At 45.9% G+C, this 27,027-nt stretch overlaps 2 protein-coding genes across 3 annotated transcripts in view; one reads left to right on the top strand and one right to left on the bottom strand.

Moving 5' to 3' along the window:
* Map2k1 (mitogen-activated protein kinase kinase 1) overlaps positions 1–15,242 on the top strand; it is a gene marked incomplete at its 5' end in the record, with an annotated part of 74,789 nt that extends 59,547 nt beyond the window's left edge. Inside the window, 6 exon segments of the mRNA NM_001246827.1 lie at positions 6,436–6,560; positions 7,660–7,861; positions 9,875–9,939; positions 13,634–13,695; positions 14,027–14,072; positions 14,572–15,242. Coding sequence (NP_001233756.1) covers positions 6,436–6,560; positions 7,660–7,861; positions 9,875–9,939; positions 13,634–13,695; positions 14,027–14,072; positions 14,572–14,685 — 614 coding nt within the window. The 3' untranslated portion in view covers positions 14,686–15,242.
* On the bottom strand, positions 11,722–23,172 carry LOC113830748 (snRNA-activating protein complex subunit 5). 2 transcript variants are annotated; one of them, XM_035443764.1, is made up of 4 exons: positions 22,681–22,836; positions 20,411–20,500; positions 19,493–19,624; positions 11,722–14,785 (listed from the first exon to the last, which is right to left on the bottom strand). In XM_035443764.1, the coding sequence occupies exons 1-3, from the start codon at positions 22,768–22,770 to the stop codon at positions 19,511–19,513; spliced, it is 294 nt and encodes a 97-aa protein (XP_035299655.1). In that variant the 5' UTR covers positions 22,771–22,836; the 3' UTR covers positions 11,722–14,785; positions 19,493–19,510. The 2 variants fall into 2 exon arrangements, with proteins under 2 accessions (XP_035299655.1, XP_035299656.1); XM_035443765.1 differs by lacking the exon at positions 20,411–20,500 and having other exon boundaries at positions 22,681–23,172.
* Between the last annotated feature and the right edge of the window lie 3,855 nt (positions 23,173–27,027).

Genomic DNA, 27,027 nt, shown 5'->3' with positions numbered 1-27,027 from the left:
TACTAGTGCTCAAAATGACATGTGCTATAAAAATGGAACCCTGGACTCTAACATGTGTCATTGACAAGATTTGTGTGCCTATTACTGTCAGGCTGGGTGAACAGTGAGTTGGTGAGAGGGCCCAGGGAGGGAGCATAGGAAAGCATTTAAAAACCTATTGTGTCTTGGATGGGAGAGAGAAAAAAAAAAATCCTTTCAGTTTGGTTGCTGGGTGTGGCTGTAAAATCTTGAAAGTGGAGGGGATAAAAATAGCTGCTGGTTAGGACTCTGTGACTGCTTGCTGCTTGAACTCAGTGGTAACCAGAAGTGGAGACACCTTGAAGGCTTCTTTCAGTTAGACTCTGGAAGAAGCAAATGGGCTAGAGCTGAGGAAGCAGCAGCGTTGGGAGACTAGAGTAGGTAGGGTTCTCTCACACCTGGATTTCCAGGATTTCAGCCATCCCCAAGTCATATCCATTCCCAGAAAGGCTTATTGCCACAGCCAACTACAGCTTTCGAATATCTTTGCCAAGCCTCAAGGCATGACTCTTGTGGTTTGTGCGAGCACTGTAGTCAGGGCCCTGGCTCTCCAGTTTGGCGACGGTATACCATCAGGAGTCTGGAGTTCAAACCCAACCTTTGCTCTCACGTTGCCCTACTGTTACAACAGAGCCATGGCTTTATCTGCTCAAAGTTCCTAGTACCCTCACAATGCTACTGTGAGTAGCAAAGGGAATGTTCAACAGGCCTGGACCTTCAGCTTGGGTCTGTTGGCTTGCCCAGACTCTCAGCCTGCCCCAGCTGTCCTCAGCTGCCCCAGCTACATCCATTTTTCTTGGGAAGTGGAACATGGTGGGGAAGCTGGAACCTTTTATCAGCACTCTGGGGGAAAAAGTTCAAGTGAGAAAAGGATTACATTTGCAAGTAATGACTAATTGAAGGCTTTGGAATTCTTGGAGGTTTTTTTTTTTTTTTTTCTTTTCCCCTTTGTTGCTTAGTTCTCTGAGGTCATGGGTAGCAAGAGATAACTCCATGAAGGTTGTGAATAGAGTCATTTGAGTTAGCTTCTTCTATTTCTCCATCTTATGGAGGTCTCCCCGCCCTTTTTTTAAATTAATTTTTACATTCCAATCCCAGTTTCCTCTTTCTCTCCTCCCATTACCCACCCCCCATCTGCTCTTCAGAGAAGGTAAGGCCTCCCCTAGGAAGTCTACTAAGTCTGTCCCATCATCTCATTGAGGACCAAGGCACCTCTTCACCCGCACACCCTTATGTCTAGGCTGGGCAAGGTATCTCTCCATATAGAATGGGCTCCACTAAGTTAGTTTGTGAATTAGTGTTAGGTCTTGGACCCACTGCCAGTGACCTCATATATTGTCCCAGAAGCACCATTGTCACCTATATTAAGGGACTCTAGTTCCATCTTATGCAGGTTCCCCATTTGTCAGACCTGAGTCAGTGATCTCTCACTAGCTTGGGTCAGCTGATTCTATGGGTTTCACCATCATGGTCTTGACTCCTTTGTTCATATTATCTCTCCTCCCTCATTTCAGTTGTACTCTAGGAGCTTGGCCCATTGGTTAGTTGTGGATTTCTGCGTCTGCTTACCTCTGTTTCTGGAAGAGGGTTCTACCTTCTCTGGGGCTGTGGATTGTAGGCCAGGTATCTTTTGCTTTATGTCTAGTATCCACTTATGAATGAGTACATACTAAATTTTGTCTTTCTGGTTTTGGGTTTCCTCATTCAGGATGTTTTTTTCTAGTTCTGTCCGTTTGCCTGTGAATTTGTTTAGAGGGCTCTTAGTGTTCTGCTAAGTATGCTGGGAAGGGTCAGGTCATTTGAAACCTAAAGTTACTATTTAAGAAAATCTCATTAGGAATTGGCGATGTAGCTCAGTTGGTACTGTTTGCGCCTAGATGCATGAAGTCCTAGGTTTATCTTGGTGTGGTGGCCCATATTCTTAATCCCAGCACTTGGGAGTTGGTGGTAAGAGGATAAAAACTTCAAGATCATCCAAATCTACATAGCTAGTGTGGAGCCAGCCTGGATTCATGAGACCCTGTCTTTAAAAACAAAGTAAATAATGGCAATTAACAATAGCTCATTTGCTTTTAAAACAAACTTCAGCTCTTACTGCCTAAGTTCCCAGCCTTGCCACAGATGGTCCTGTCACTGCTTGCTTCTCTGCAGGGCTCTTATTCTTCCCCCCTCATCCCTCCTCTGATTCTCTTGGACTCCCACCCCCACACCTGTCTCCTGCCCTTCTTTTCCTCCATGCCTACCCATTAAGTTTCATCATAGGGAATGCAGCTTAACCTAAGAAACATGAGGGACCCACCGTAGAGGAATCCCCTGGAGGGCTGCCCTGCCTCTTTCAACTGCTTGCTAGCCTTGGCAGCTAAGCAGCAGCTGTCGGTGGGTGGCACCAGTCCAGCTCATTCAGAGAACTGAGGCACAATTCTGTCTGTTTTCATGGTCATACCTATGTATAGTGTCCCTCTGGGGATCACAGCCTTAAGGACAAAGGCTGCCCTTTTGCTGATTCCTTAGTGCAGTAATCCTATGTTTGTAGCATAAATAACAGCCCTCAGAGCATTTTATGCAGATCCCTTGTTTTAGCAGGTAGGAAATATCCAGAAGTCAAAATTGAAAATTTAGGGATCTTTGAACAGTGGGTTTGTATGTTTGTTGTTTTTCCACACAGGATTTCTCTGTGGCTTTGGAGCCTGTACTGGAATTTGCTCTGTGGACCAGGCTGGCCTCTAACTCACTGAGATCCGCCTGCCTCTGCTTCCCAAGATTTGAGTTTAAAGGCTTGTGCTATCATCACCCAGCCAAACAGTGGCTATTTTGGTGGCAGAAAAGAATATTTTATTCACTTGGTTTGTTTTTTTTTTTTTTTTTTTTTTTTTGTGTGTGTGTGTGTGTGTGTGTGTGTTTTGAGACATGGTTTCTCTTTTGGTTTTGTAGGCTATCCTGGAACTAGCTCTTGTAGACCACGCTGGTCTCGAACTCACAGAGATCTGCCTGCATCTGCCTCCTGAGTGCTGGGACTAAAGGTGTGAGCCACCACCACCCTGCTATCCACTTAGTTTTATATAAAACTTCTTTTGTTGTTATTTTGTTTTCCTTTTTGGTGCTGGTGATGGAACCCAGGCCTCGAAAGTGCTGTGAGATATCATTCTTCCACTGCCCTACTCTTTGCTGTTTTTTCCAAGAAGAGATTCACTGTTGCTAAAGAGAATATACTAGTAGGGCAGGAAAGGGAGCATCATTCAGTAATCCTGTGGGTTTCCTAGCAACTTGGGAGCCCAGTGGGTACTTAACACAGAATGCTGCTTGGCTTAGCAACTCCTGATCTTGAAAGGTTGGGAGAGAACTGGAGGTTTGAATAAGCCATTTGTTAGTATTCAGACATCTGTACTGGCCTGCCCTTGGGGTTCCGACAGGATTCGCCCTCAGCTGCAGCCACTAAGAGCACCACCTGTGCACATTCACTGTGTTCCCTTTTAAAAGGTCCCTGCCTACCCGCCTCTCCCTCCCCCCCATCCTCTTTCCTCTCTTCAGGTGCTCCTGTGCCTGGAGACCAGTCTTTCCCCTTCCCTTTTTATCATCCTTTTCCCTAATAAAAAACTCCTCCACTTAACTCTATTGCATGGTGTCTTTCTCTCTGGCTCCACTTTTTAAAAATTACAATACCATGGGCCTTTGATGTGACTCACCTTTCAGGCATCTGCTGGGACAGTGTAGGAAGAAGCTCAGATAAAACTCTCACCTTGGGGAGGGCACTAAGAGGTAGTAGATACCAGATGTAGACACCAGAGGGTGAGTAGAAAGGATATTTCAGATGCAGGAAACAGCAAAAAGTTGGTAAGGAGGCAGGACTTACACTGGGGCAGGCCAGTCTGGATTAGAGGGAGGGTATGGGAGGTATAAGAAACATTGGGAAGTTTGCAAAGCTAGGAAAGGGAGCTTTGGGCTGGGTTGCAAGGCAGATGGGAGCCACAGCAGTCTGTACAGGGGTTGTCCTGGAGGAGTTCTAGTTGCCATGTGTACAGGGTAGAGGGATGAAATCTAGGGAGAGGATGGGTATGGCGGGGGAGGGGGCGGAGGGGGGGTCTCTCAGCTTTGGGAAGCTAAATCAAGGTACCCCTGGAGATTAGGAAAAGAATTCATTCTGGTCTTGTTTGACATTTCAGACTTTGTGCTGTCAAGGAAGAATTAGCTGGACTAATTGGGTGGGGGTAGGGTGAGGGGCATGCTCTGGTTGGTACTCCTGCAGCATACTCTAGGTCACTGGGAGGTGCTTCATGCTGTATAACTGGCTCTTGGGTCCCGAAGGGTCCAAACAGGGTAAAGCCCTTCAGAGTATCCTACTCTCATTATCTCCAGTGATCTCTGCAGCCTGGGGTGGATCTAGGAGGCTGAAGCTGGAGCTCAGAAGGGAGAGCAGGATTATGTAAACTTGAATGCAGAGGCCTGCTTGCCATGTGAATAGCAATCAGATGCTAAGACAGCTAGAGTCAGCTCAGCCTTGGAGAGCAACAACTGCAGTGTGGAGGGAGAGAAGCAGCAATGCCAGCAAATGCAGCCACCCAGGAGGGGATGCTATGACCTTAGGAGGTCAAGGTAACCACCTCTGGAGATGGTGTATGTGTAGTACATATGTGGATTAGGCCTCTACGCTGTGGTGTGAGCTGCCCTGGTCAGAGAAACCAAGTGGACTTGCTCAAGAATGTATGTAGTGTAGGTGACAGTTTCCAAGCCAGTGTTCCTCTTTTGCTTCAGGTCATATCAGAAAGGCCATGGGAAGCATCTGAGATGTGTGAGGGGTATTGAGGAGAAGGCTCATGTTGAAAGCCTCCTATGTATGTGCTACCCCTACCAGGCCCTATGGGCACATCACACCCCTGATCTTCCTAGGTTGGCCCCATATCCTGAACACGTGACCTATGAGGTCTGTCCTCTTATGAGGTCTCTGCTTATAAGAAGAGCTTCTTGTAAGCTGCTGTTGGAGAAGGGACAGCTAGCCTCTCGCCTCCCACCTATTGTTAAAGTAGCTCTCCAGTCGTAATCCTTGTGGGTGTGTCCGCACACCTGCACATAGTGCGTTCCTTTCTGCCGTCACCTGGCTATGGACGACCTAGTATTATGTATGCACTTATTCATTAACTTATCTCCTCACACCAGTAGCATGTGAGCTGACATTACTGGGAACTTGGCAGCAAGTTCCCGTTCTTTCCCTGGTAGTGCAGGGTGTCTGTTTGAGGCAGGTGCTCAGTGACCAGTAGGTGAGAGACTGTTGAGGAAAGTGGAAGCTAGGAAGGTGGTAGGATGCTAGACAAAGGGCATCTCTGTGACCTCAAATAATCCCCAGCCCCTTAGATCTGCATTGGAAGTGGGGGAAGAACCTGATGCATTTAAGATTTCTTATAGTGAGCCAAGTGGTGGTGGCGCACACCTTTAATCCCAGCACTCCGGAGGCAGAGGCAGGCGGAGTGAGTTCGAGGACAGCCTGATCTACAGAGAGAGTTCCAGGATAGCTTCCAGAGCTACATAGAGAAGCCCAGTCTTGAACTTACCCCCACCCACACACACACACAAAAGATTCCTCCTCGTGCTTGAACTCTGAGGGCCTCTGTGGGAGGCAGAGTTGCAGAGAGGTTTCTGGCTCCTTAGAGATACACACTATGGTATGCTTTGTGTATCAGATGCACATCTACAGTGAATGTAGATATGCCCATTCTGTGGGGTTCGTATTGGCTTGGGCTTTAACAAGGTGAGACAAACTGATCGCCCTCCCTACCTTGCTGGAGCTGGTATGAAGTGAGGTTGAAGATGATTCGGGCTAACTGGCTTAGGGAAGGGACTAAGAGAGAGATTATAGGGCAGATATTGTAGGACTACACAGAGAAACCCTGTCTTAAAAAACTTAGGAAGGAAAAAAAAATGAGTAAATCAGCTTTGTTTGGTGACACACATCTGCGATCCCAGTACTGGAAGCCGAGGAAGGGGGATCTTACAGCCATTCTTTTTAGTCTTATCAGTAGTCATATACTATGTCTTGCTAGTAGGGGGTTTCTGAAGTAACAGAATTTAAAATCTTTTTTTTTTTTTCTTTTCCTTTTGGACTATAGAGACAGGGTTTCTTTGTGTATCCCTGGCTGTTCTTGAACTGGCTTTGTAGATCAGGGTAGCCTCAAACTCAAAGGTCTGCCTGGCTCTGCCTCCGAAGAACACGCGTGCCCTGCTCCTGTTTATGGTAACTGACCCCTTCTGGTGAGTCATATGGTCAGGTTTGCATCCTCAAAGAGAGACATCTATTATCAACTGCATTTGGAGTTTGCAAGTCATAGACTGCCTGTGATGGGACATGTGGTGTGGTTTGTAGAGCATCGACCCTTCCCCTCTCAAACCACCTTGTTAATTTTCTTATTTCCTGTTTTCTCTTCACAGATGTCAAGCCTTCCAATATTCTAGTAAACTCCCGTGGAGAAATCAAACTCTGTGATTTTGGGGTCAGCGGGCAACTAATTGACTCCATGGCCAACTCCTTTGTAGGCACAAGATCATACATGTCGGTATGAACTGGTTTCCTTTCTTCAGGGCCTCTTCAGGGCTTCATTCTTAGTATAAGCAGCCACATTTTATAGACCATGGAGCCACAGATTTGTGTTGCATGGTGATGGATAGGGATTGAGAAATGAGGGATGAGGTACAGTGTGCCTCTGGGAGAGAGCAGGTGACTTCCTTTCACAAATGTTCACACATAATTGGAGTCTCAGGCACGAGAAGAGATTGTGCTGTCCTTACTCCAGAGTCTGGCTTCCATTCTGAAGAGACTGAGAAGCCACCTGACATCTTACCTGATTGTCAGACCCTCAAACCAAGATACTCAGACATGACCACACCCCAGCTGCCCCACTGCTAGTCCCCATCCTTTTATCCTCTAGTGGCCCTGCTTGGAGAGTCTGTTTGGGATAGTTTCCTCCATTCTGCCCCTTCCCTCCCTCTTTCCTCTGTCTTCACTGCATGTCTGTGGGTCATTTACCTGCCTTCCATCCAGCCCCTGGTTAGAGTCTGCTCTGGTCCAGCCAGCATCCCACCTTGGCATTCCACCCTCCTGAGCCCAGCTCTTCTGGTTTCCACTGTCACCTGAGTACTGTACATAGCTGTCCCCATGTCCATGGTCATGCCATCATGGAACTTTCCACTTTCCCGAACCTCCAGCTTCTAGGAGATCCCAGGTGTCTTTCCTAGGGCCTGGCAGGGGTCTGGCACATTGAGGATGTTAGGATGGCTGGTGAATGGGTGCTGTGAGGTTGACTGAATGAGAGGGTCTTTGGATAGCCCATTTCTAAGTATAGTAGGGAAAGATGGAAGTCTTCGGGGAATGCTTCAGAGGCAATGTGCAGGAAGATTTAGAGTATGGGTAGCTTTTACAGAACCAAGGGAGAAGTGCGGGGCCAGATGGTAAGGACAGGCCTGGTCCAGTGTTTCATGCACAGTCTAAGAGCTTTCATACCCTTGAGTGTCTCAGTCCATTCCTGCAGTTGTTCCATCAGTAGAGATGATGGTTCCTATGTAGGAGGTGGGGATAGCTAGGGCTAGGGAGCCAGCAACCCTTACTTCCTGTGTAGGGGTTATGCCCAAGAGGTATGACCATCTGTCTTCCCATAGCCCGAGAGACTCCAGGGGACTCACTACTCCGTGCAGTCGGACATCTGGAGCATGGGGCTCTCTCTGGTGGAGATGGCAGTTGGGAGATACCCCATCCCTCCTCCTGATGCCAAGGAACTGGAGCTGCTGTTTGGATGCCAGGTGGAGGGAGATGCAGCCGAAACGCCACCCAGGCCGAGGACCCCTGGGAGGCCCCTTAGCTGTGAGTGGCCTGCTGTCCCCAGTTAGGACTGTGGGGAATCTATTGGGGATTTCTGGGTGGTTGCTTCTCTTGGGTTGTCAGGCTGGGTCTTGGAGGAGCAGCAAGGGTCCTTAGGTGGGTGCAGAAAACAATTCTTCTTCCCCAAAACACTTGGTGTTTGTTGATGACTTGCTGTGATCCAGGTGTCATGCTTAGCATTTAGCAATATTAGTTTGCTTTTTTTGTTGTTTTTTGTTTTGTTTTTTTGAGACAGGATTTCTCTGTATTGCTTTGGAAGTTGTCCTGGAACTCGCTCTGTAGACCAGGCTGGCCTCGAACTCACAGAGATCCATCTGCCTCTGCCTCCCGAGTGCTGGGATTAAAGGTATGTGCCACCAATGCCCGGCTAGTTTGCTTATTAATACTGTGGATTTCTTTTTCAATTAAGACAAAATTGACATAACAGAAAGTGTATGTTTAAGTATATGTTTAAGTGGTTTGTAGTATATACTTCTCTGTTGTACAGCTGCTACCACCACCACAGTCTTTCAGGAACATTTCCATCACCCCCAGATCATCTTTCCCCATTGCCAGTCACTCTTACTTTCCCCCAAGGCCAGCCCCTGGCAACCTCTGATCTACTCACTTCCCATTTTCATGCATCTGCCTAACATGCTCTAACTTTAAAACCAGTTTGCTCATGTGCACTGCTATAATTTCTGTTTTAAGAAGAACGAGCACAGAGCTCAATCCTTGTAAAGAACACTTAGGGTATGTGTGGTGAATAGATTTACACAGGAGTAGATTTTTTTCCTTCGATTTGTTATTCTTTATTTCTATGACATAACAGCATGTGCTAAAAGTTCTGACCTCATAGAACTAGTCTGTTCTGTTAGATATAAAAGAAAATATTTGCAAAGTGTGATACTTGGAGTACTTTCATTACTTTGAGAAGATGCATAATATATTTAGCATTTAATAATACTGGTTTAGGAGAATCATTTTGAATCTTTATCAGTGCTGTAAAAGGATACAACAGTTGGAGACACTGAAATTTTAAAGACTCTTGAGGGTTAAGAACAAAGAACTTCAATGTCTTTCTTTTTTTTTCTTTTTTTTTTCCTTCTTTTTGGTTTTTTGAGACAAGGTTTCTTGAAAAAAAGACCTTATTTTGATTTAGTGTGATTTTTGTTGCCAAGGCTACACACCACACAGACTTGTAAGAAGTGGCCAGTCTGACTGCTAAGGCATAAAACGCAGCACCACATGCTTCTGAGTGATGTACCTTGAGATGCCTGGCTCTTAGGGAGTGTTCTCATACAAACCTTTTTTTATTTTTATTTTTATTTTATATTTTTTGAGGTACCATGTACCTTTCTGTGTAAAACAGGCTAGCCTCTACTCCCAGAAACTGCCCCCGTCTTTGCCTCATGAGTGCTGAGATTAAATACGTGTGCCACCATACCTGGCCAGCCTTTTCATTTTTATGTGACTTGTGCTGGGAGTTCCCTTCTGACCAGGGAGTCCTGGTCTTTATCCTGATGATATCATGTGGTTGAACAAGTGCATGAAGGGAGAGGCATCAGTGCTGGTAACCAACCATTGATAGAGCTGGCTTATGATCTTAGGATAGGAAAGGAAGAACTAACAAGTTCTGAGCTTGAAAGTGTGGCTTAGTGGTAGAGCTTCTCTAGCACTTGTGAGGCTGTTGGCTCTACCTATGCAGTGTACAAAAGCCAAGCCCAAATATTGGCTGCTCTGTAAATGTAAGGATGGGAAGATGAATTGTCACTTGATTTCCACTCCAAAACTCTGTATTTTGCCCCAGTGGTCAACTGACTTACCTGAGGTCACACATCTAGGATGTTAGTGAGCCCAGACTGATAGCCTGGCCTTCTGGATTCCTTCCATGTTTAGGCCTTGTCCAGAGTAGCTTTTTATTGATGATCGTGCTCAACCCCTTGACTCATATTGACAAGGAGTTTCTTATCTGTATATACAATTTTTTTTCTTTTTCTTCTTTATAATCTGCAGCATATGGAATGGACAGCCGACCTCCCATGGCAATTTTTGAGTTGTTGGATTATATAGTCAATGAGGTAAGTGCTGCCAGGTTTCCTTAACATTGGGGTTTATTTATTCTACTTAAGGAAGTAGTTACGAGGGCTGGAGAGATGTCTAGTGGTTAAGAACACTAGCTGTTCGTCCAGAGGACCTGAGTTCAATTCTTATCAAGCACATGGTGGCTCACAACCATCTATAGTTGGATCTGATGCCCTCTTCTGCATAAAGTGATAATACAGCCAGAACACTCATACATAAAATAAAACTTTAAAACTTTAAAAAAAAAAAAAAGTAATTACGGGCTGCTGAGATGTCTGAGTGGCTGCTCTTGCAGAGGACCTGGGTTCAGTTCCCAGCACCCGTAAGACGGCTCATAACCATCTGTAACCCGAAGTTCAAGGGATCTAACACCCTCCTTTTCGGACACAGACATACATGCAGACAAAACACACATATAGTAGGAAATTACCAATACGGAGTCAGGTAGAAATATAAGGGTATTTAATAGGGAAAAGCCTTACTTACAGAGTGACCTAGCCAGCCGGCGAGGCAGCAGTCTGTATGCAAGCCCAAAAGAGAAACCGAAAGCGAAAACGCAGTCACCCTACGTCCCCTGACCACGCCCTCACAAGCTTGTGATCAGACACACCTGTAGCCAGCCCCTAAGTAGGTGTGGCTACAGCTTCCCCTACACACACACATAAAATAAAATGAAAAACAAACAAACAAACAAATAAAAACAAGGGAAGAAACAAAATAGTTAATGAGTGTGTTGGGGCACACCTGTGATGCCAGTACTCAGATTGAGTCAGGAGTTTCAAGCCTGAGGCCACAGGGACTACATAGTAAGATCCCTGTCTCAGAAGGGTAGATGGGAGGGAAAACCCATGGCTGATTTGGTCAGGATGCCTGTGAATTGTTCACTTGGTACAATCTGAGGGTGCTTGTGCTTTGCTCTTGGAATTGTCATCTCAAGAGTCTCTTCCTTTCCAACATCAGGAGCCTCCCATTCACCCACTCATGTTTGCCTGTCTTCATTTACTAGGCTGTTCAGTGCATTTACAAAGTTCTGAGTGCAGGGGATATGAGGAGGAATAATTGGAAAGGACCAAAAATTGAAAAGCAAGAGTCCATAGTCTCCATGATGATTTGGGGGGGGGGCAGTTGGGCTAGTAAATGTAGAACTGCAACATAATTGCTTTTAGTTCTTTGTTGTTTTTCAAGACAGGGTTTCTTTGTGTATGCTAGGCTGTTCTGGAACTAGCTGTGTAGACCAGGCTGGCCTGGAACTCACGGAGATCCATCTGCCTCTGTTTCCTGAGTGCTGGGATTAAAGGTGTGCACCATTACCACCCTGCTGTTTTTTATTCTAAGAGCTGTTTAAAAAGCTGTGTCTACAGAGATGTGGAACATCCACTTTCAATTCTGTAAAAGAAGCCAAATTACTTCTGGGTCAGGTGGCATGCAATCTGCATTACAAGCCTGTAATCCCAGCACCTGGGAGGCCAAGGGAGAATGTCGTGCATTTAGGGCTAGCAAGCACTGTAGAATGAGACACTCTCAAGGGGGGTGGGGGGTTTTGAGAAAAATCATCTTTTGTTTGGGGTTTTTCCAGACAGGGTTTCTCTGTGGCTTTGGAGGCTGTCCTGGAACTCGCACTTGTAGACCAGGCTGGTCTCAAACTCACAGAGATCCACCTGCCTCTGCCTCCCGAGTGCTGGGACTAAAGGCGTGTACCACCACCGCCCGGCTGAGAAAAATCTTTTTTTAATGTATGTGCCTGCTATAAAGGAGATTAAAATTTCAAACTCTTATTGTTACTCTTGACTGACTTTAATATAAAGATCCATACCACTTGTGAAATCCATTTACAAGTAAATTTACATTAAGGAAGGAGGAGACTTGGTCCCTGGGTTTGCTCAAGAGTAGGCTGAGGCAGTACAGGATGTGAGAGGGAGCCCAGTGGGCCAGCACTCCATCCTGTAGCAGGAACAGCCTTGGCAGTTAATGAGAAGGGGTGAGTGCTGGCATGTTTCAGAAGGAGCACTAGGCTAGATAAGACCATCACCTATCCTTGACTTCCTTAAGAAATCATAGGATATCTGTTTTGTCCTCTGAAAACAGACCCTTAACGGCACAAAAAGGCCCACTGTCACAAACTCAACAGGGAATATCCTGGTAACCCTAGAGGTGCTTTCCTGCTTACCAGGGAGTTTAGTTTACTGCTCTGTTGTGTGCAGAGCAGTGTGCCAAGGGGCAAGGCAGACCAGCCCAGCCTTGAGGGATTATCAGTGCAGTGTGGGCCACCCAGCCTGTGCGCTCTGCACACTGCTCTGCCTACACATGGTCACATTCTGTTCTCACTCTGTTCTTCAAGCCAGCTGAGGTGGGCCAAACGGCCTGTGCCCTCTTCATATAGGTAAAGAAACTGAGGCTCCAGGATGGGCAATAGCTACTTCCCCCAGTGCTTTCTTCCTATCATCTACCTTTCCATTCCCCGACCACCAGAGTCCTTGTTGGCCCTGGCCATTTCTTGCCTGCCCCTTCTTCTCACTTAGGAAGAACAGACATTGGCTTCTGGAGACCAGTTGTTTTCTCTTGACTATTCCACACTTTCTTAGTAGTTGGGACAGTTAGCAGAGTGGGGCTTGCCCAGAGTCAATGCTCTACAATTTGAGTGGTAGGTAGCTGACCTGAAATTGACAAGGCCTTCCTGATGAGATGGCTTGCTGGGCTTTTTAGTAGGAGACTTGTTTTTTATTTCTGAAATGCTGGGAATCAAACTCATGTCTCATACATGATATTATTATGTAAGCTCTCCCCCCCTGAACTGAGCCACACCTATGGAGTCAGTGTTTGTTTTAGATAGGGCCTCTCTCATTATGTAGCCAGGAATAGTCTCAAATGCCCCAACCTCCCAACATGATGGGACTACAAGCAGGCAACATCCAACTGGTGTTTTCTTTCCTTCCTGCTTCCCTCATTCCCTTTGTTTTTTGAGACAGGGTCTCATTATATAGCCTTAGCTGGAATTCACTATGTAGATCAGGCTGGCCTAGAGATTCAAGAGATTCAGCTGCTTCTGCCTCCTGCGTGCTTTGGCTAGTGTCTCATTAGAGCAGGGACATCTTAATGCATATCTCAAATACTGCTCCTCCCAAGAAAGCTACACATAGCTGCTGGCACAGGTCACATAAACTGACAGATTTCCTAGAACTACTGTCAGGATCCATGCCAGAGACCTGGGAGCTACCACGTTGCTGCAATGTGTCAGTAATATTCATCTATACTCAGCTTTGCCAGTTAATGTAGTAGCTTCCTCTGACTATTTGGGGTTCAGAAAAGGGTTTTATGATTTCTGGGGGTGCTATTATGTCTGAGTTTGTGCCTCCCTGAGGCTTCTGCTGTTGGTAACTACTGCTGGCACTTCCAGGCCAGTCACCACTCTTATACTGCCATTCTGCACTTTAATGTCTAAAGTCAGAGGGCTCTAGAGCTGATAGTTCAACCTTATTTCAGAGTGAAGAGGCTGAGGGTAGCATAGTTTGTTCAGTCATCAGAGTGGTAGAATACTTGAAGTGGTCCCAACAAGGTGAGCCAGGAGGAGCAGGACTTCCTAAGGCCACTTTCCTGGAACTGATGAGGGTAGCAGTGACCACAGACATGGGTGTGATGGGGAGATGACTGAAGCAGGAGTCAAGAGTGTCTCACATGTTGACATGTTTGCAGCCTCCTCCAAAATTGCCCAGTGGAGTATTCAGTCTGGAGTTTCAAGATTTTGTGAATAAATGGTAAGTTTGCACAGTGTTTCTGACACCCGTGGCCTTACCCTTTCCCCTCTGCATTAAACCTGGTTGTGCTATACCCCTTGTAGTGCTGGGACTCATGATTATCTGATCCTGGGCACTACTCTTACTTGACCTTCAGGGATCGTTCTATTGCTTTCTGGCTTTGTTTATTTAGCAAGACTTCATTTATGTGCTTAGGCATGATGGTGTGCCTAGAACGGAGGGTGAGCAAGGCTCAGGCACCAGCTCCTAAGTCTTCAGTGTAAAGGGCAGCCATGCAAACAGCAGTGTGACTGAGAACCAGTGCACTCACACTAATCATTCTTCTTTCCAGCTTAATAAAGAACCCTGCAGAGAGAGCAGATCTAAAGCAGCTTCTGGTAAGTCTTATAGAGCCTGTGTATCCATCTTATTGAGCCCTTTTCTGCCCTGCCCCACCTCTTGTTCTTTTGTCAGGCTTGGGGCTGCACAGTGCCAGACATCAGTCTCCTCAGTCCTCTTGTGAGTTACGGGGTTGGGGCACACAGCTGGGATGCAAGTCAGGGAGGGGCCTTTTTCTATCTCTGCCTGGTTCACCTCACATTTCCTGAGTTCCTCTTCATCTAGTTCTTGTGTGATGGCCGTGACATAGGAAGGTGATACTTTTTAAGATCCAGACTCCATGCCATGAGCAGCCTTGAGTGTAGTGTACATTCCAACAAACTAGAGTTGCTCAGAGAGACAAAGTTGCCCCAGCTTATATGTGTGGCAGAGGGTCTCTGGGCGCAGCTAGCCTACTTGTTGCTAAAGGGACAATGCTATAAGCATCTTCCAAGTGGTACCTAGGCAGAGACTCTTGCTTTTCCCTCCTGGTAGTTTTTCCCTGTTTTCTGCACACAGGTTCACGCTTTCATCAAGAGATCTGATGCCGAGGAAGTAGACTTCGCAGGTTGGCTCTGCTCCACCATTGGGCTTAACCAGCCCAGCACACCAACCCATGCCGCTAGCATCTGAGCCTTTGGGAAGCAGCAAAGAGGAAATCCTCTGCCCAGTGGCATGCCATGTTGCTTTCAGGCCTCTCCCATGCTTGTCTCTGTTCAGACGTGCATCTCATCTGTGACAAAGGATGAAGAACACAGCATGTGCCAAATTGTACTTGTGTGTGTCATTTTTAATATCACTGTCTTTATCACTATGGTTACTCCCCTAAGTGATTGGCTTTGTGCTTGGGGCTATATGTATGTTGATCAAACACATACCAGGCTGAACTATAGTGAAACCCTGGTGACCAGGGTGGTCATTCTTATTGATGTTTGCACTGCTGTTCATGTTCCGTGACTCACTGGCTGGCTGCCTCTATTGTCAGGATTCTCGGACCCTTGGTACTTCACTCTTGCTGGTGACCTCTCAGTCTGAAGAGAGGGAGCTTGGTGAGACCCTTCACAGGCAGTGCATGGGAAGCATGCTTTGCTGCTACTGAAATGAGCATCAGATTGTGTACATCATGTTATTTTTATGTTTTGCTTTTGATATAGAACTCAGCAATTCCCATCAAAAAAAACAAAACAAAACAAAACAAAAAAAAAACTAACCAGAGCCCATCACTGCCATGATAGCTGGGGCTTCAGTCTGTCTACTGTGGTGATTTTTTAGACTTCTGGTTGTATTTCTATATTTATTTTTAAATATACTGTGTGGGGTACTTAGTGTGGTGTATGTCTCTTAAGTTTGGATTAGTGTTTCTAAATAGGTGGAGTTATTTTGAATGTCACAAATGGATTATGGCATCAGTATGTGTCAGAGTTCTATCTTTCCTCCAATCCAAGCACCAATGCTATTGTAAACAACGTGTATAGTGCCTACAAACTGTATGAAAACCCTTTAACCATTTTAATCCAGATGTTTATCAATCTAATCTCTTATTCTAATAAAAATACTATGGAGTTAAAATAAAAAGAAGAAGAGATATTTCTGCTTTTGTGGCAGCCCTTTCAATTTCTCTAGACTATAGGAAATGAAGTGATTTAGCCATGCACTGGGGTAGGGGAAAGTGAAGACAGGAACACAGCTGGAAGGCATAAATACTACATCTGAGGGTTCCTGTTGCTCATATGAACACCCTGACTGAAAGCAACTTGGGGAGGAAGAGGCTTATTTCAGCTTATGGCTTGTAGTCAGTCCATCATCCAGGGAACTCAGCAAAGGAGCCTGGAGGCAGAAACTGAAGCAGAGGCCATGGAGGAACCCTGCTTACTGGCTTGCCCTTCATGCTTGCCTAGCTTTTCTTAAAGCACCCAGCAACACCAGCGCAGGGGTGACACAGCCCACAGTGAGCTGGGCCCTACCACATCAGTCATCATTCAATAAAATGCATAAGCTTGCCTACAGGCCAATTTGATGGGTGCATTTTCTCAGTTGGGGCTCTCCTCCTGAATGACTCTAGCTTGTTTTGAGTTTACATTCAAACTAGCCAACACACATGGCATGGTAGCATATTCGTCTTTAACTCCAGTACTTGGGGGGCAAAGGCAGATGGCTTGGTATATATAGTGAATTCCAGGATAGCCAGGGCTATGTAGAGAGACCTTGTCTCAGAAAAAGAAAAAAAGAACAACTCCCCATCCCCCCCCTCCCCCCCCCAGCGAGACACACAGACACACACACAAGCCCACACACTGCCAGCTCTGTGCAGTGGTGGGCTAATGGATCAACTTCACTCTTTGGAACAACTATACTCATGCAGAACTGTGACTATACCTTTCCAGGACCTGTGAATAAATAGTCTCTTTATGGGTGTCGTGGGGTTTCTATTGGGATAAAACACCTTGACCAAAAGCAAATTTAGGAGGAAAGGGTTTATTTGGCTTACATATCCTGAATCACAGTGCACTATAAGTAAACCAAGGAAGGTACTTTCAAACTAGGTGGGAACCTGGAAGCTATTTTAGAGGCAGTGAAATAATGCTGCTTACTGGCTTTTTCAGACTTCTTTTTGTGTGTGTGTGTGTGTGGAGGGGCTGTCGAGACAGGGTTTTTCTGTGGCTTTGGAGCATGTCCTGGAACTAGCTCTTGTAGACCAGGTTGGTCTCGAACTCAGAGAGCCCCCTGCCTCTGCCTCCAGAGTGCTGGGATCAAAGGTGTGCACCACCACCTGTAGGGAGTCACCCTAGCCCCGCCCAATAGTCCTGGGGCAGGTACCAGGTGGACCCGGGGACTCGCCCATAAGGGCGGGGTGAAGGAAAGCCGGAATGAGGAATGACGTAAGGGGGCTTCTTAAGGGGCTGCACGTGGGGACGCGAGCCCTCTCTTTGTTCTGGCCGCGCTGGCTGGGTTCTTAACCTAGCTCTGGCCTGTGTTTCACCCGGCTGTGCTTTGAAATAAAGAGACCTTAATCCAATATCTGGCGCCCAACGTGGGGTGAACCCATGACCCTGAGATTAAGAGTCTCATGCTCTACCGACTGAGCTACAACCTCGAGTAATGACTTCAATCAAGTTGAGGATTTCAATGTAGATCTTCAATCAAACAAATCATCTAACATGGACTAGACATAACTCATTAGAGACTTTCCCTATACTGACATTTTTTTCCACAGGGCCCCCACATGACCATCTTCGTCCCTTTTCAGCAGGAAGTAACCTAGAAGATGCTACGCCCCCGTTCCCCATTATTGTGTATTAGGGTAGTGTAAGCCTAGTTAAGAATGACCTTCTTATTGTTTAGAGTTGGGATTGGAAGAAGGTGTTCAAGTTAGACACTTTTTCCACATGACTTTAAGACTTAGCTAGAATAGACATAGGATGTATCATAGCAGATTATTGTATATTCTTGTATTCCACCCTTATGATTGTTAGTTTTGGATATTTTACACTATTAAGTTTTAATCCTCTCTTAGACTAAAAGGGGAATTGTAGGGAGTCACCCTAGCCCCGCCCAATAGTCCTGGGGCAGGTACCAGGTGGACCCGGGGACTCGCCCATAAGGGCGGGGTGAAGGAAAGCCGGAATGACGTAAGGGGGCTTCTTAAGGGGCTGCACGTGGGGACGCGAGCCCTCTCTTTGTTCTGGCCGCGCTGGCTGGGTTCTTAACCTAGCACTGGCCTGTGTTTCACCCGGCTGTGCTTTGAAATAAAGAGACCTTAATCCAATAACCACCACCCTGGCTTGTTCAGACTTCTTAATTATAGCACTCAGGACCACCAACCCAGAGGCTGGGCCCTCCCACATCAACCACCAAGAAAATACTTTACAGGCTTTTCTAAAGCTCAGTCGTACAGAGGCATTTTCTCAATCATGGTTTCCTCTTCTCAGAAGACTATAACTTGTGTCAAGCTGACAAAAATCTTGCCAGCATAGTGGGGTTGGGCATCTGTCTGAGGAAAATCATAAGCTATGATTTTTGTTCTCCCAGACCATTTCTTATTTTCTGTAGCAGGGCCTGCCTGCAGTTCTGGTAACCATTCTCATAGGAGAGCCTTCATCCAGGTTTAGTCAGTCCGCTGTGCTATACAGGGAAGTGGTTTCCTTTCATTACTTACAGAGGTAATTACACCTTCCAGAGAGAGGTACTCTCAGTGCTGGTTTTGTCATGCCTATGAGGTAGCTGCAAAGTCAGAAAAACAAGATGTGTGACCTCATCCTTTAGAATACTGCTGTGCAACCGTGAGGTAGTTTAAATACCAGCACCCACATTAGAAGCTGGGCATCCCACAAACATTTGCAACTGCAGCTCTGAGGAAATTGACCATCTACTTACATACATATGCGGGCACCCACACATACATACATACATACATACATACATACATACATACATACATACATACATACACAAAAAAAAAAAAAATTTTTTTTTTTTTTGCTTTTGAGACAAGGTTCTCTGTGCAACAGCCAGACCAGGCTGACCTGAACTCACAGAGACCCACCTGTCTCTGCCTCCTGAGTGCTGGGATTATATGAGTGCACCACCACTGCATGGCATTTTTCCTTTTTTGAGACAGGTTCTCTTTTATGTAGTCCTGGCTGTCCCAGAACTTGCCATGTAGACCATCACACTGGCCTGACATCCTGCCTCTGCATCCCCCAATCACTTCCCATACGATTGTCCCTAGTAATGACTAAAACTATTTCAGTTTGTATAGTGTTTGCCTTTTTCAGGAAAAAGATGAAATAGAATGACTAGTTTATTTCACTTAGCACAATGCTCTAGAGATTAAGCCATGCTAAGACTTTGCATTGTGTTTTGCTTTGGCTATAGTCCTGGCTGGCTCCAGTGGATGACCGTCATTCTTGCTGGAGAGTATCATAGCCTGGGATTACAGGTGTGTATATGTCAAAACTTCTTATTCTCTAAATATCTTTTAGATAACAATCTACTTTTTCCCAGTCCTCTGAAGTTGACCTTGAATTGTTTCATATATTTGAGCAGGAAAAAAAAAATCTTTGTAGCTTGCTGTACACTAGCACTATTCTAAACCCTAAGTACTGGGATTAAAGGTGTGCACCTCCACTCCCACCATCACTATTTTCTTCAGATACAGTTGCTCAGTGAGCCCGAAGCTCACTGGTTTCAATAGACGGGCTGGCCACACAGCTTCAGGGATCTTTGGTCTCCCTATCCTCAGTGCTGGGGTTACAGGCATGTAACACTGTGCCCAGCTTTTTACACAGGTTTGGGGACTCAAACTCAGGTCTTGATATTTGTATGGTAGACACGTTAAAACAAGTGTATATTCCCATTCACAAGTGTATATACTCTTTCACATAAGCCCCAGGACCCAAGGCAAGTGCTTGAGATTTAAACTTTAGTTTGTAAAACTAACCCTAGTTCTTGTCTGCCTTTAAGAATCGGATTCTTCCTCTTCCTCCTCCTCCTCTTCCTCCATAGGGCTCCTTGTGCTCAGCTTCAGTGTGGTTTGATTGATTGATGCTTCATTGTCTACATGCACTGACATCTGTGTAAAACAAGAACATACACATTACTAGGAGGGAGCTGAGTCTTAAAACAGCACATTCTTTTTTTCTTCATCAAAACAGCAAATTCCAAGGGCAGTGGTGGCGCACGCCTTTAATCCCAGCATTTGGGAGGCAGAGGCAGGCAGATCTTTGTGAGTTCGAGACCAGCCTGGTATATAAGAGCTAGTTCCAGGACAGCCTCCAAAGCCACAGAGAAAACCCACTAAAAAACACAAACAAACAAACAAAATCCCCAGCAAATTCTTTAAAATCAAATTTCATTTGTGGGGGCACATGCCTATAATCCCAGATCAGAAGGTGGCCAGCCTGGGTGTATAAGACACTGCTTCAACACAAAACTCACCATGACCTCTCTAGCACAATAATCATTACCAGTTTCTTGGGGTTCACTTGAATGACTGGAAATAAAGGAGTAGTCTGAGTAACTGGGAAGGACGGGCATAGTGGTGTACAATACAAGAGTAGAGGCGGCTTAAATCTGACAAGTAAAAAAGACAGGCTATTGTCTGATAGATTAATGTAGATTAGCTATTTATTGAACTACAATATTGAGGGCCTGGAGATGTATGTAGCTCATGCTTGCTTACCATGTATAAGTTCCCAGGTTCAATTCACAGATAATTCCCTCATGCCCCAAATATTTGATTGGCATTTTCCAGGGTCCTTCGGACTTGATAATGTGGTATACAGCATTCGCTAACCCATGCAGCAAGGCAACAATGGGACTCCACACTATCTGGAAGCCTGTTGTTAACTAAACTTACATCATATAACTGTTCAGGTGCAGGCTGAGAAGACAGCGTCTCAGTCCCTCTTCGAGAACTTATCATTGACTGGAGGGCCAATTCTTCCACCTAGGGAAGAAGAGATGAGGACATTTTACTGAGTAGTCTGTTGGGGTACCAAAGTGAGTGAATTCCACTGGATGCTGTAAAGGTTGGCATCATGAGAGGAAACTGCTTCCAATCCCAGGACTGCTCCAGAAAGGTAGAGGGCGTTTTTTTAACCTTTACCTGCTCCCCACCCCACCCCAGACATCTAGTTCTGGTTGTCCCATAATTCTGTATGTAGGCCAGGCTGGCCTTGAACTCACAGAATCTGCCTGCCTCTGCTTCCTAAGTGCTGGGAGTAAAGGTGTGCACCACTACACTAGGCCTGAAGAGCCACTAGATGGAGTATGTGTCTTTGGCAGGCCTTGCCCTTCTCCCCATTCCCTCTGCCTTACTTAAAACCATTAGATTACATTCCTGAAGCTAGCTCCCATGGTCCATTCCTTATTTGGCCAATCCCTCCTCCTGAGGCTGACTACTAAGGCCCAGCTATCAAAGGTCCAACAATCAAAAGCTCCCCTTGGCTTATCTAATTAACATGCCCAATTAAAATTAAACACCCCATCGTACACGAGGTTTCCTCTTGTACCTTTATAAGCTGCTATTTTCCTATAGGCCATGTCTATCTTGTCTCTATCCAGAGGCAGTCCTTTGTCCTAAGGGGCAAATACTTTTGTCCCCTTTCCCTTGTTACCTTTCCATTGCCCCTCATCCTCAAATCTCCTGCCTTTGTCTCTTATTCCCTGCCACCTCTCCCTCTGGGGCAAATGAATCTCCTTTGTGCTGAGAACTTGGTCTTGCAGTGTACTGAGCCAACTTTGAGGTTCCCTACACAGCTTTACCTGCTTTTTACACACAGGGTTCCTATGTGTAAACCTGGCTGTCCTGGAACTCACTCTGAAAAGCAGGCTGGCCCTGCATTTAGAGATGAACCTGCCTCTGCTTACCTGTTTTGTTTTTGTTTTTGTTTTTTTTAATGAGGGGCTTTCTAAGTGTTTAGCTAAGCTGCAGGCTTCCACACCCCACAACCAAGCAACTCGGTGTGGAAATGCAGGCACACCACTAAAAAGCCAGGTATAGGGGCCAGGGTGATGAATCAGTGGAGTTAAGAGCACTTCCAGAGAGCCTGGGTTCTATTCCCAGCCCAAATATGGTAGCTCACAACCACCTGGAACTCCAGTTCCAGGTAATCTAAGCACCTCCTACTGCCCTCTCCAGACACTAGGCATAAACGTATTGCACAGACATACATGCAATAGATAACAAAATTAAATACACCAATAGATATAAAATTTAAACAAGCAAAAGACATAGATAAACAGACAAAAGCATAGATAAATATATATAGTCAGGTGTAGGTTGTTGTGCAGTTGCATTCCTGTAATCCCAGCACTGGAGGAGGCAAAATGATCGCAAGCTTGAGACCAACCTGGTCTACAGAGAAGGTTCCAGACCAGTCTCAGTCAGTCTCTCCCTCTCCCTTCTCCTCCCTCTCCCTCCCTCCACCCCACCCCCAAAAAAGTCAGGGGTAAGCTGGCTCCACAGACACAGATGGATGTCCTAGGCCTGAGTTTGTCTACACATTAATGAGAAAGTGAAGACAGAAGATCAGAAAATGCAGATGTTTCCTGGAGTATCAGGGTACTTGTGTTTGGGAAATAATCAACACACAATCATTAGGTGCAGTAAGTGAGAGCCGTTTATAACGGCCCTTAGGAAAACTGTTTATCATTTTCTGTACCACTGTATACAAGTTTAGTTTACAAAGGGTTTCTGTAATCCTCATGTCACTTATATTTAAAGATCTTGCATACGAGTGAGGTGCTGGGATTACCATCGTCATTTCACAGGGGCCAAAAATTATTCCCTGGTCTAGGGAGTGATCAAGGTAAATATAATTCTGGGTTCCTCCTAGTCGGTGTCTGCTCCCGTAAGAGCTACTGGAAAACTCTACGGAACAAGTTTCTTTCCCAGACCTCATTAGCACCCCAGGAGGATATAAACACCAAAGTCCTTTCCAGTGTATACAAATATTAGTAAACAGCAGCTCTGGCGGGATCTAGCGAGCCAGAGTTGGGCTTAGGGGGCTGAGCCGCTGAAGACCTAGAGGACTGAGCGGTGGGGAGGAAGCTGCACTGCGCGGAGCTCTACCGCATGCGCCCGGACACTCGCGAGGGGCTGCGGCTGGAGGGCGGGTAGCTCACCTTGAGGCGGTTCAGTTGGTCGTGCAGGGCCGCCTTTAGACGCAGCAGGGTCTCCTCCTCCTTGCGAAGCTCCTGTAGCCGGCTTAACATCCTTTCAGCTCGTTAGGCCGCTGTCTTTTGCCGGGCGCCGAGTGATTACATCACTTCCGACTCCCGGAAGTAGGCATTGATCCGCCAGACTATCGTCTTCAATCCACTTAGCGTGGGTTTAGTGTCCACCGGGAGTCTGAAACAGGATAGTGGAAAACCAAGGAACTTGGAGGCTCAATTCTGTTGCTGGTTCCTGAAAATGAAACTGAGTAAACTCGTTTCATAAGCCTCAGGAAGTCAATTACCACCGTAGCCCTTTTTTGAGGGGGTTTTCGAGACAGGTTTTCTCTGTGTATCTTTGCAGACTAGGTTGGCCTCCAGATCAGCCTGCTGCTGCCTCGGGAGTGCTGGAATGTAATGGCATCCACTATCACCGCCAACCACTGTTGCACTTGTACCAAATGGCTTTACAAAAGCTGGAGACAGCCAGGCGTTGGTGGTGCACGCCTTTAATCCCAGCACTCGTGAGTCAGAGGCAGGCGAATCTCTGAGTTCCAGGCCAGCCTAGAGCGAGTTCCAGAATAGCCGCCAAGGTCACAGAGAAACCCTGTCTCGAAAAACACCAAAACAAACAAACAAACAAAAAACCCCAATGATGGAGACATTTGCAGGCATAAACCAACTTCTAAGTTCAAACCTGTAAGGTCCCACTTTGCAGGGCATGAAAAAGCCTAAGTTACAATCAAGACCTATTTTTCCTCTATTTTATTTCTTACATTCCAATCCCAGTTGACCCTCCCATACTCTGCACGGAGAGGGGTAAGGCCTCCCATAGGAAGTCTACTAAGTCTGTCCCATCATAATGGTGGAGACTTGTTTTTTTCAGGGCTCACTATGCCTGCTAATGGTTTTGACCAAATCCACGAAGGCAACAAGAAATCAGGTCAATTGTCAGATGACCAGATTGACATGTTTAGATGAGGAAACATCACTGCTGGTTAACACAAGTAGTTTAAGTACTTAACTCCCAAGGATACCACACCTATAGAGGGCCTACATGCCCTCTGATGGTTACTGTGGCCTCTTCATGGGACCAGTTCTAAAAGCTAGTCAGAAATGACTTCACTGGCCAGGTGTGGTGGTTCATGCCTTTAATCCCAGGACTAGGGAGCAGAGGCAGCCTGACCTACAGAGTGAGTACAAGGACAACCTCTAAATCAATACAGAGAAACCCTGTCTCGGGAAGAAAAAAAAATTCACTGTATACAGGTTTGGGGAAAATCTCAATTTTGTACAAGACTATAATGTGCAATAGATTTAAAGCCCTCTTTCCCTTTAAGGCTCTGTTCACTGTTTTTTATATAGTTTGTTCTGTTCCTTTCCCAACACTCTCCCACTTCAAAGCCCAGTCTTGAGGCTCTTTCTCCTAATAACTAGTCCCTAACAGGTGCTTCTGTGTCAGCTCTTTCCACAGAGCACCCGTGACATGCCACACGAAGCCGGCCTGGGAGATGGTTATTTCTTTTTAGCATCCACCAGCTTTTCTACCTCCTGGGCTGACCTAATTGAAGACAGCTTTATGGTGTGACTCAAACAGCATGAATGTCATTTATGGGGGTGGACTCTAAACTACCTAAGAGGTACACCCTCACAAACTTTGGGGGACTTCCTACAGTCACCCTTCTCTTACATGGTGGGGGCAGGGTGGAGTTCAGGCGTGCTAGTAAGGAGGAAGAGGATGGTGGGTTTGGTGGGGAGAGAAATGAAGAAAAAATAGAACTGGACCCTGTGGAAGCGTTGGAGATATCTTCCCAGGATTGGTTTCCTCATACTTCAACTGGTCCTCTCTGCTAGTATCCATTGTTCTCTCCCCCTCTCTCTCCATATATATGGCATTTCATTTTTGTTTTGTTTACTGTTATTGAGACTGGGTTTCCTATGTAGCTCTAGCTGGCCTGGAACTCACTATATAGTCCAGGCTCACCTCAAAATCATAGAGATCCACTTGCCTCTGCCTCACACATTCTGGGATTAAAGGTGTGAACTACTATTAAAAAATAATGCAAAGCTAGGCTTGGTGACATATACCTTTAATCCCAGCACTTAGAAGGCAGAGGCAGGTGGTTCTCTGAGTTTGAGGCCAGCCTTGTCTACAGAGTGGGTTCCAGGACAACCAGGTCTACACAGAGAAACACTGGCTCAAATGTATGTATGTATGTATGTATGTATGTATGTATGTATATGTACATATAGATAGATAGATAGATAGATAGATAGATAGATAGAGAGCAGTAGGTACTATCAGCACTTGGCCAAGATGGGGAGGATCATAAGGTTGAGGCCAGCCTGGACTGTATACTGGAACCTTGCCCAAAACTTAAAATAAGGGGTCACATGTGGTGGCCATTGAAGAGGCCTAAGTTAACATGACATTCTGCAGACTAACTAGGGGAGTAGGCCTCACTCTTACAATAACCAGGAACTGTACCCTGTGGGGACCAATCAGAATTGAGACAAACAAGGACTATGCTCCAGAACATTAAGAATAGCTTACCTAATTTGTATATAGGTTGCCAATTTCCTTGAAGCAACGCTAGTACCAATCCCTGTTTGACAAGACTTCTGTTACCCCATTCCTGCCTAATCAGGAGTTCAGCCCCCATCTGAATCCAGAATTCCCCTACCTCTACCCCCATCTTTTACTCCTTAAAAACCCTGTGTAGCTGAGCTCAAGGCTCTCCCTAATCTAGCCACTGTGTCAGAGGGGACAGAGGGCCCAAGGTGGAGCTTGCAATGAAGGCTCTTTGCTTTTGCATATGAACTCAGACTCCTGGTGGTCTCATGATGTGGGCATAACAGCCATCTCACCAGCCAAATACTTTGTTTTTAATTTGCTTTCCCATTATCTGTTGATAAATTTAAACATCATAATAGACTTTAAGTTGATGTGTTCCATCGATGTTACAGAGGGTACATCTGCCCAGAGTAAGAACTCCTAGGGGGAGAAAGCAGACAGCTGTGGTAGAGAAAACAGGCTGAGGCTTTTTGCAGCAGCCAGGACATCTGACCCAGCAGAAGGGGTCGGAAGGGGATGGCCTCGGGAGACTCTCCAATTCCCAAAGATAGCTTTCTTTTCTTTATGGTCACTCAGACTTTAATTCCCATCCTCCCTTGCTGTTGAGGGGACCCATGTGACTGAATCAGAGCCATTGAAACATGAACATAATGACAACAAATGAGGTTAAGGGACTGGTCTTTGTGGTTTTTTTTCCAGAGGTTCACAGACCCTGTACTAGCTTTTTCTTTCTTTTCTTTTTTGTCTTTGACAGAGCCCTTGCTGGTCTAGAATTCATTATACAGGACAGGCTGGCCTTGAACTCATAGAGATCATAAGCCTCTGCCTCCCATTGAAATTAAAGCCACCACACCACGGCTGGTTAGTTTCTATTGTCAATCTGACACAAACCTAGACACACCTGGGAAGAGGGCTTCCACCTGGCTCATCTGTGGTCCTGCCTGGTGGGGGGATGAGGTAAGGGAGGACGGAGACATTGTCTTGATTGCTAACTGATGTAGGAGGGTCCAGCTCAAAGTGGGAAATATCACCCTAAGTGGGTGGGCCTGGGAAGGTTGCTGAACGAGCCTGGGAATGAGCCTCTGAACAGTGTTCTCTTCTTCAATCCTCCTGCCCTGAGCTCCTGCCTCAGCTCCCTCAGCAGTGGTCTGTAACCTGTAAGCTAAAATAAACCCTTTCCTCCACACACTGCTTTTGGTCATGGTGTTTATCACAGCCACAGAAACTTGACTAGAACAGAAATCGTTGCTGGAAAACAGGGGTGTCCCTATGACAGACCTGGCCATGTCATTTCTGGAGGGAGAATTGTGGAAGTGTTTGGAACTTTGAGCTGGAAAAGCCACAGAGTGCCCTGAAATTGACTAGCTGGTTTGGCAAAGTTGGAAGACAAGATAATGCTAACAGAACTGTAGACAATGGAGGCCTGGCTTATAAAAGTTAGTTCAGGGTTGTCCATGGGCTATTTTAGATTACGAATCTGTGGACCAGCAGCATTGAGGCAAATCTGAGAAGAATTTCCTCAGGGTCAGCACACAGAAGCTGTGGTCCAGGGAGGCCAATACTTTATCTTAAACTGAAAGCCAATTATCTGTGGGATGTTTTTATCACATAAGTGGGCTCAGCTCACTGTGCACAGTACCATCCCTAGGCAGAAAGCAAACTAGAATAGACCTTTTATGTCCATTCCACAGACAAGGAAATTGAGGCCCAGAAGTAAAAAGAGCTGCCTTAGTACACACTAT

This window comes from Cricetulus griseus, chromosome 4 (assembly GCF_003668045.3).
Source record: "Cricetulus griseus strain 17A/GY chromosome 4, alternate assembly CriGri-PICRH-1.0, whole genome shotgun sequence".
NCBI lineage: Eukaryota > Metazoa > Chordata > Mammalia > Rodentia > Cricetidae > Cricetulus > Cricetulus griseus.
This window is presented reverse-complemented; position numbering and strand designations above follow the sequence as displayed.

Coding starts and splice junctions, on each gene's coding strand:
- LOC113830748 (XM_035443764.1), bottom strand. CDS start 22,770: ATGTTAAGCCGGCTACAGGAGCTTCGCAAGGAGGAGGAGACCCTGCTG. Junction 20,501..22,680: donor ACCAACTGAACCGCCTCAAG/GTGAGCTACCCG, acceptor CTTCTTCCCTAG/GTGGAAGAATTGGCCCTCCA. Junction 19,625..20,410: donor CACCTGAACAGTTATATGAT/GTAAGTTTAGTT, acceptor TGTTTTACACAG/ATGTCAGTGCATGTAGACAA.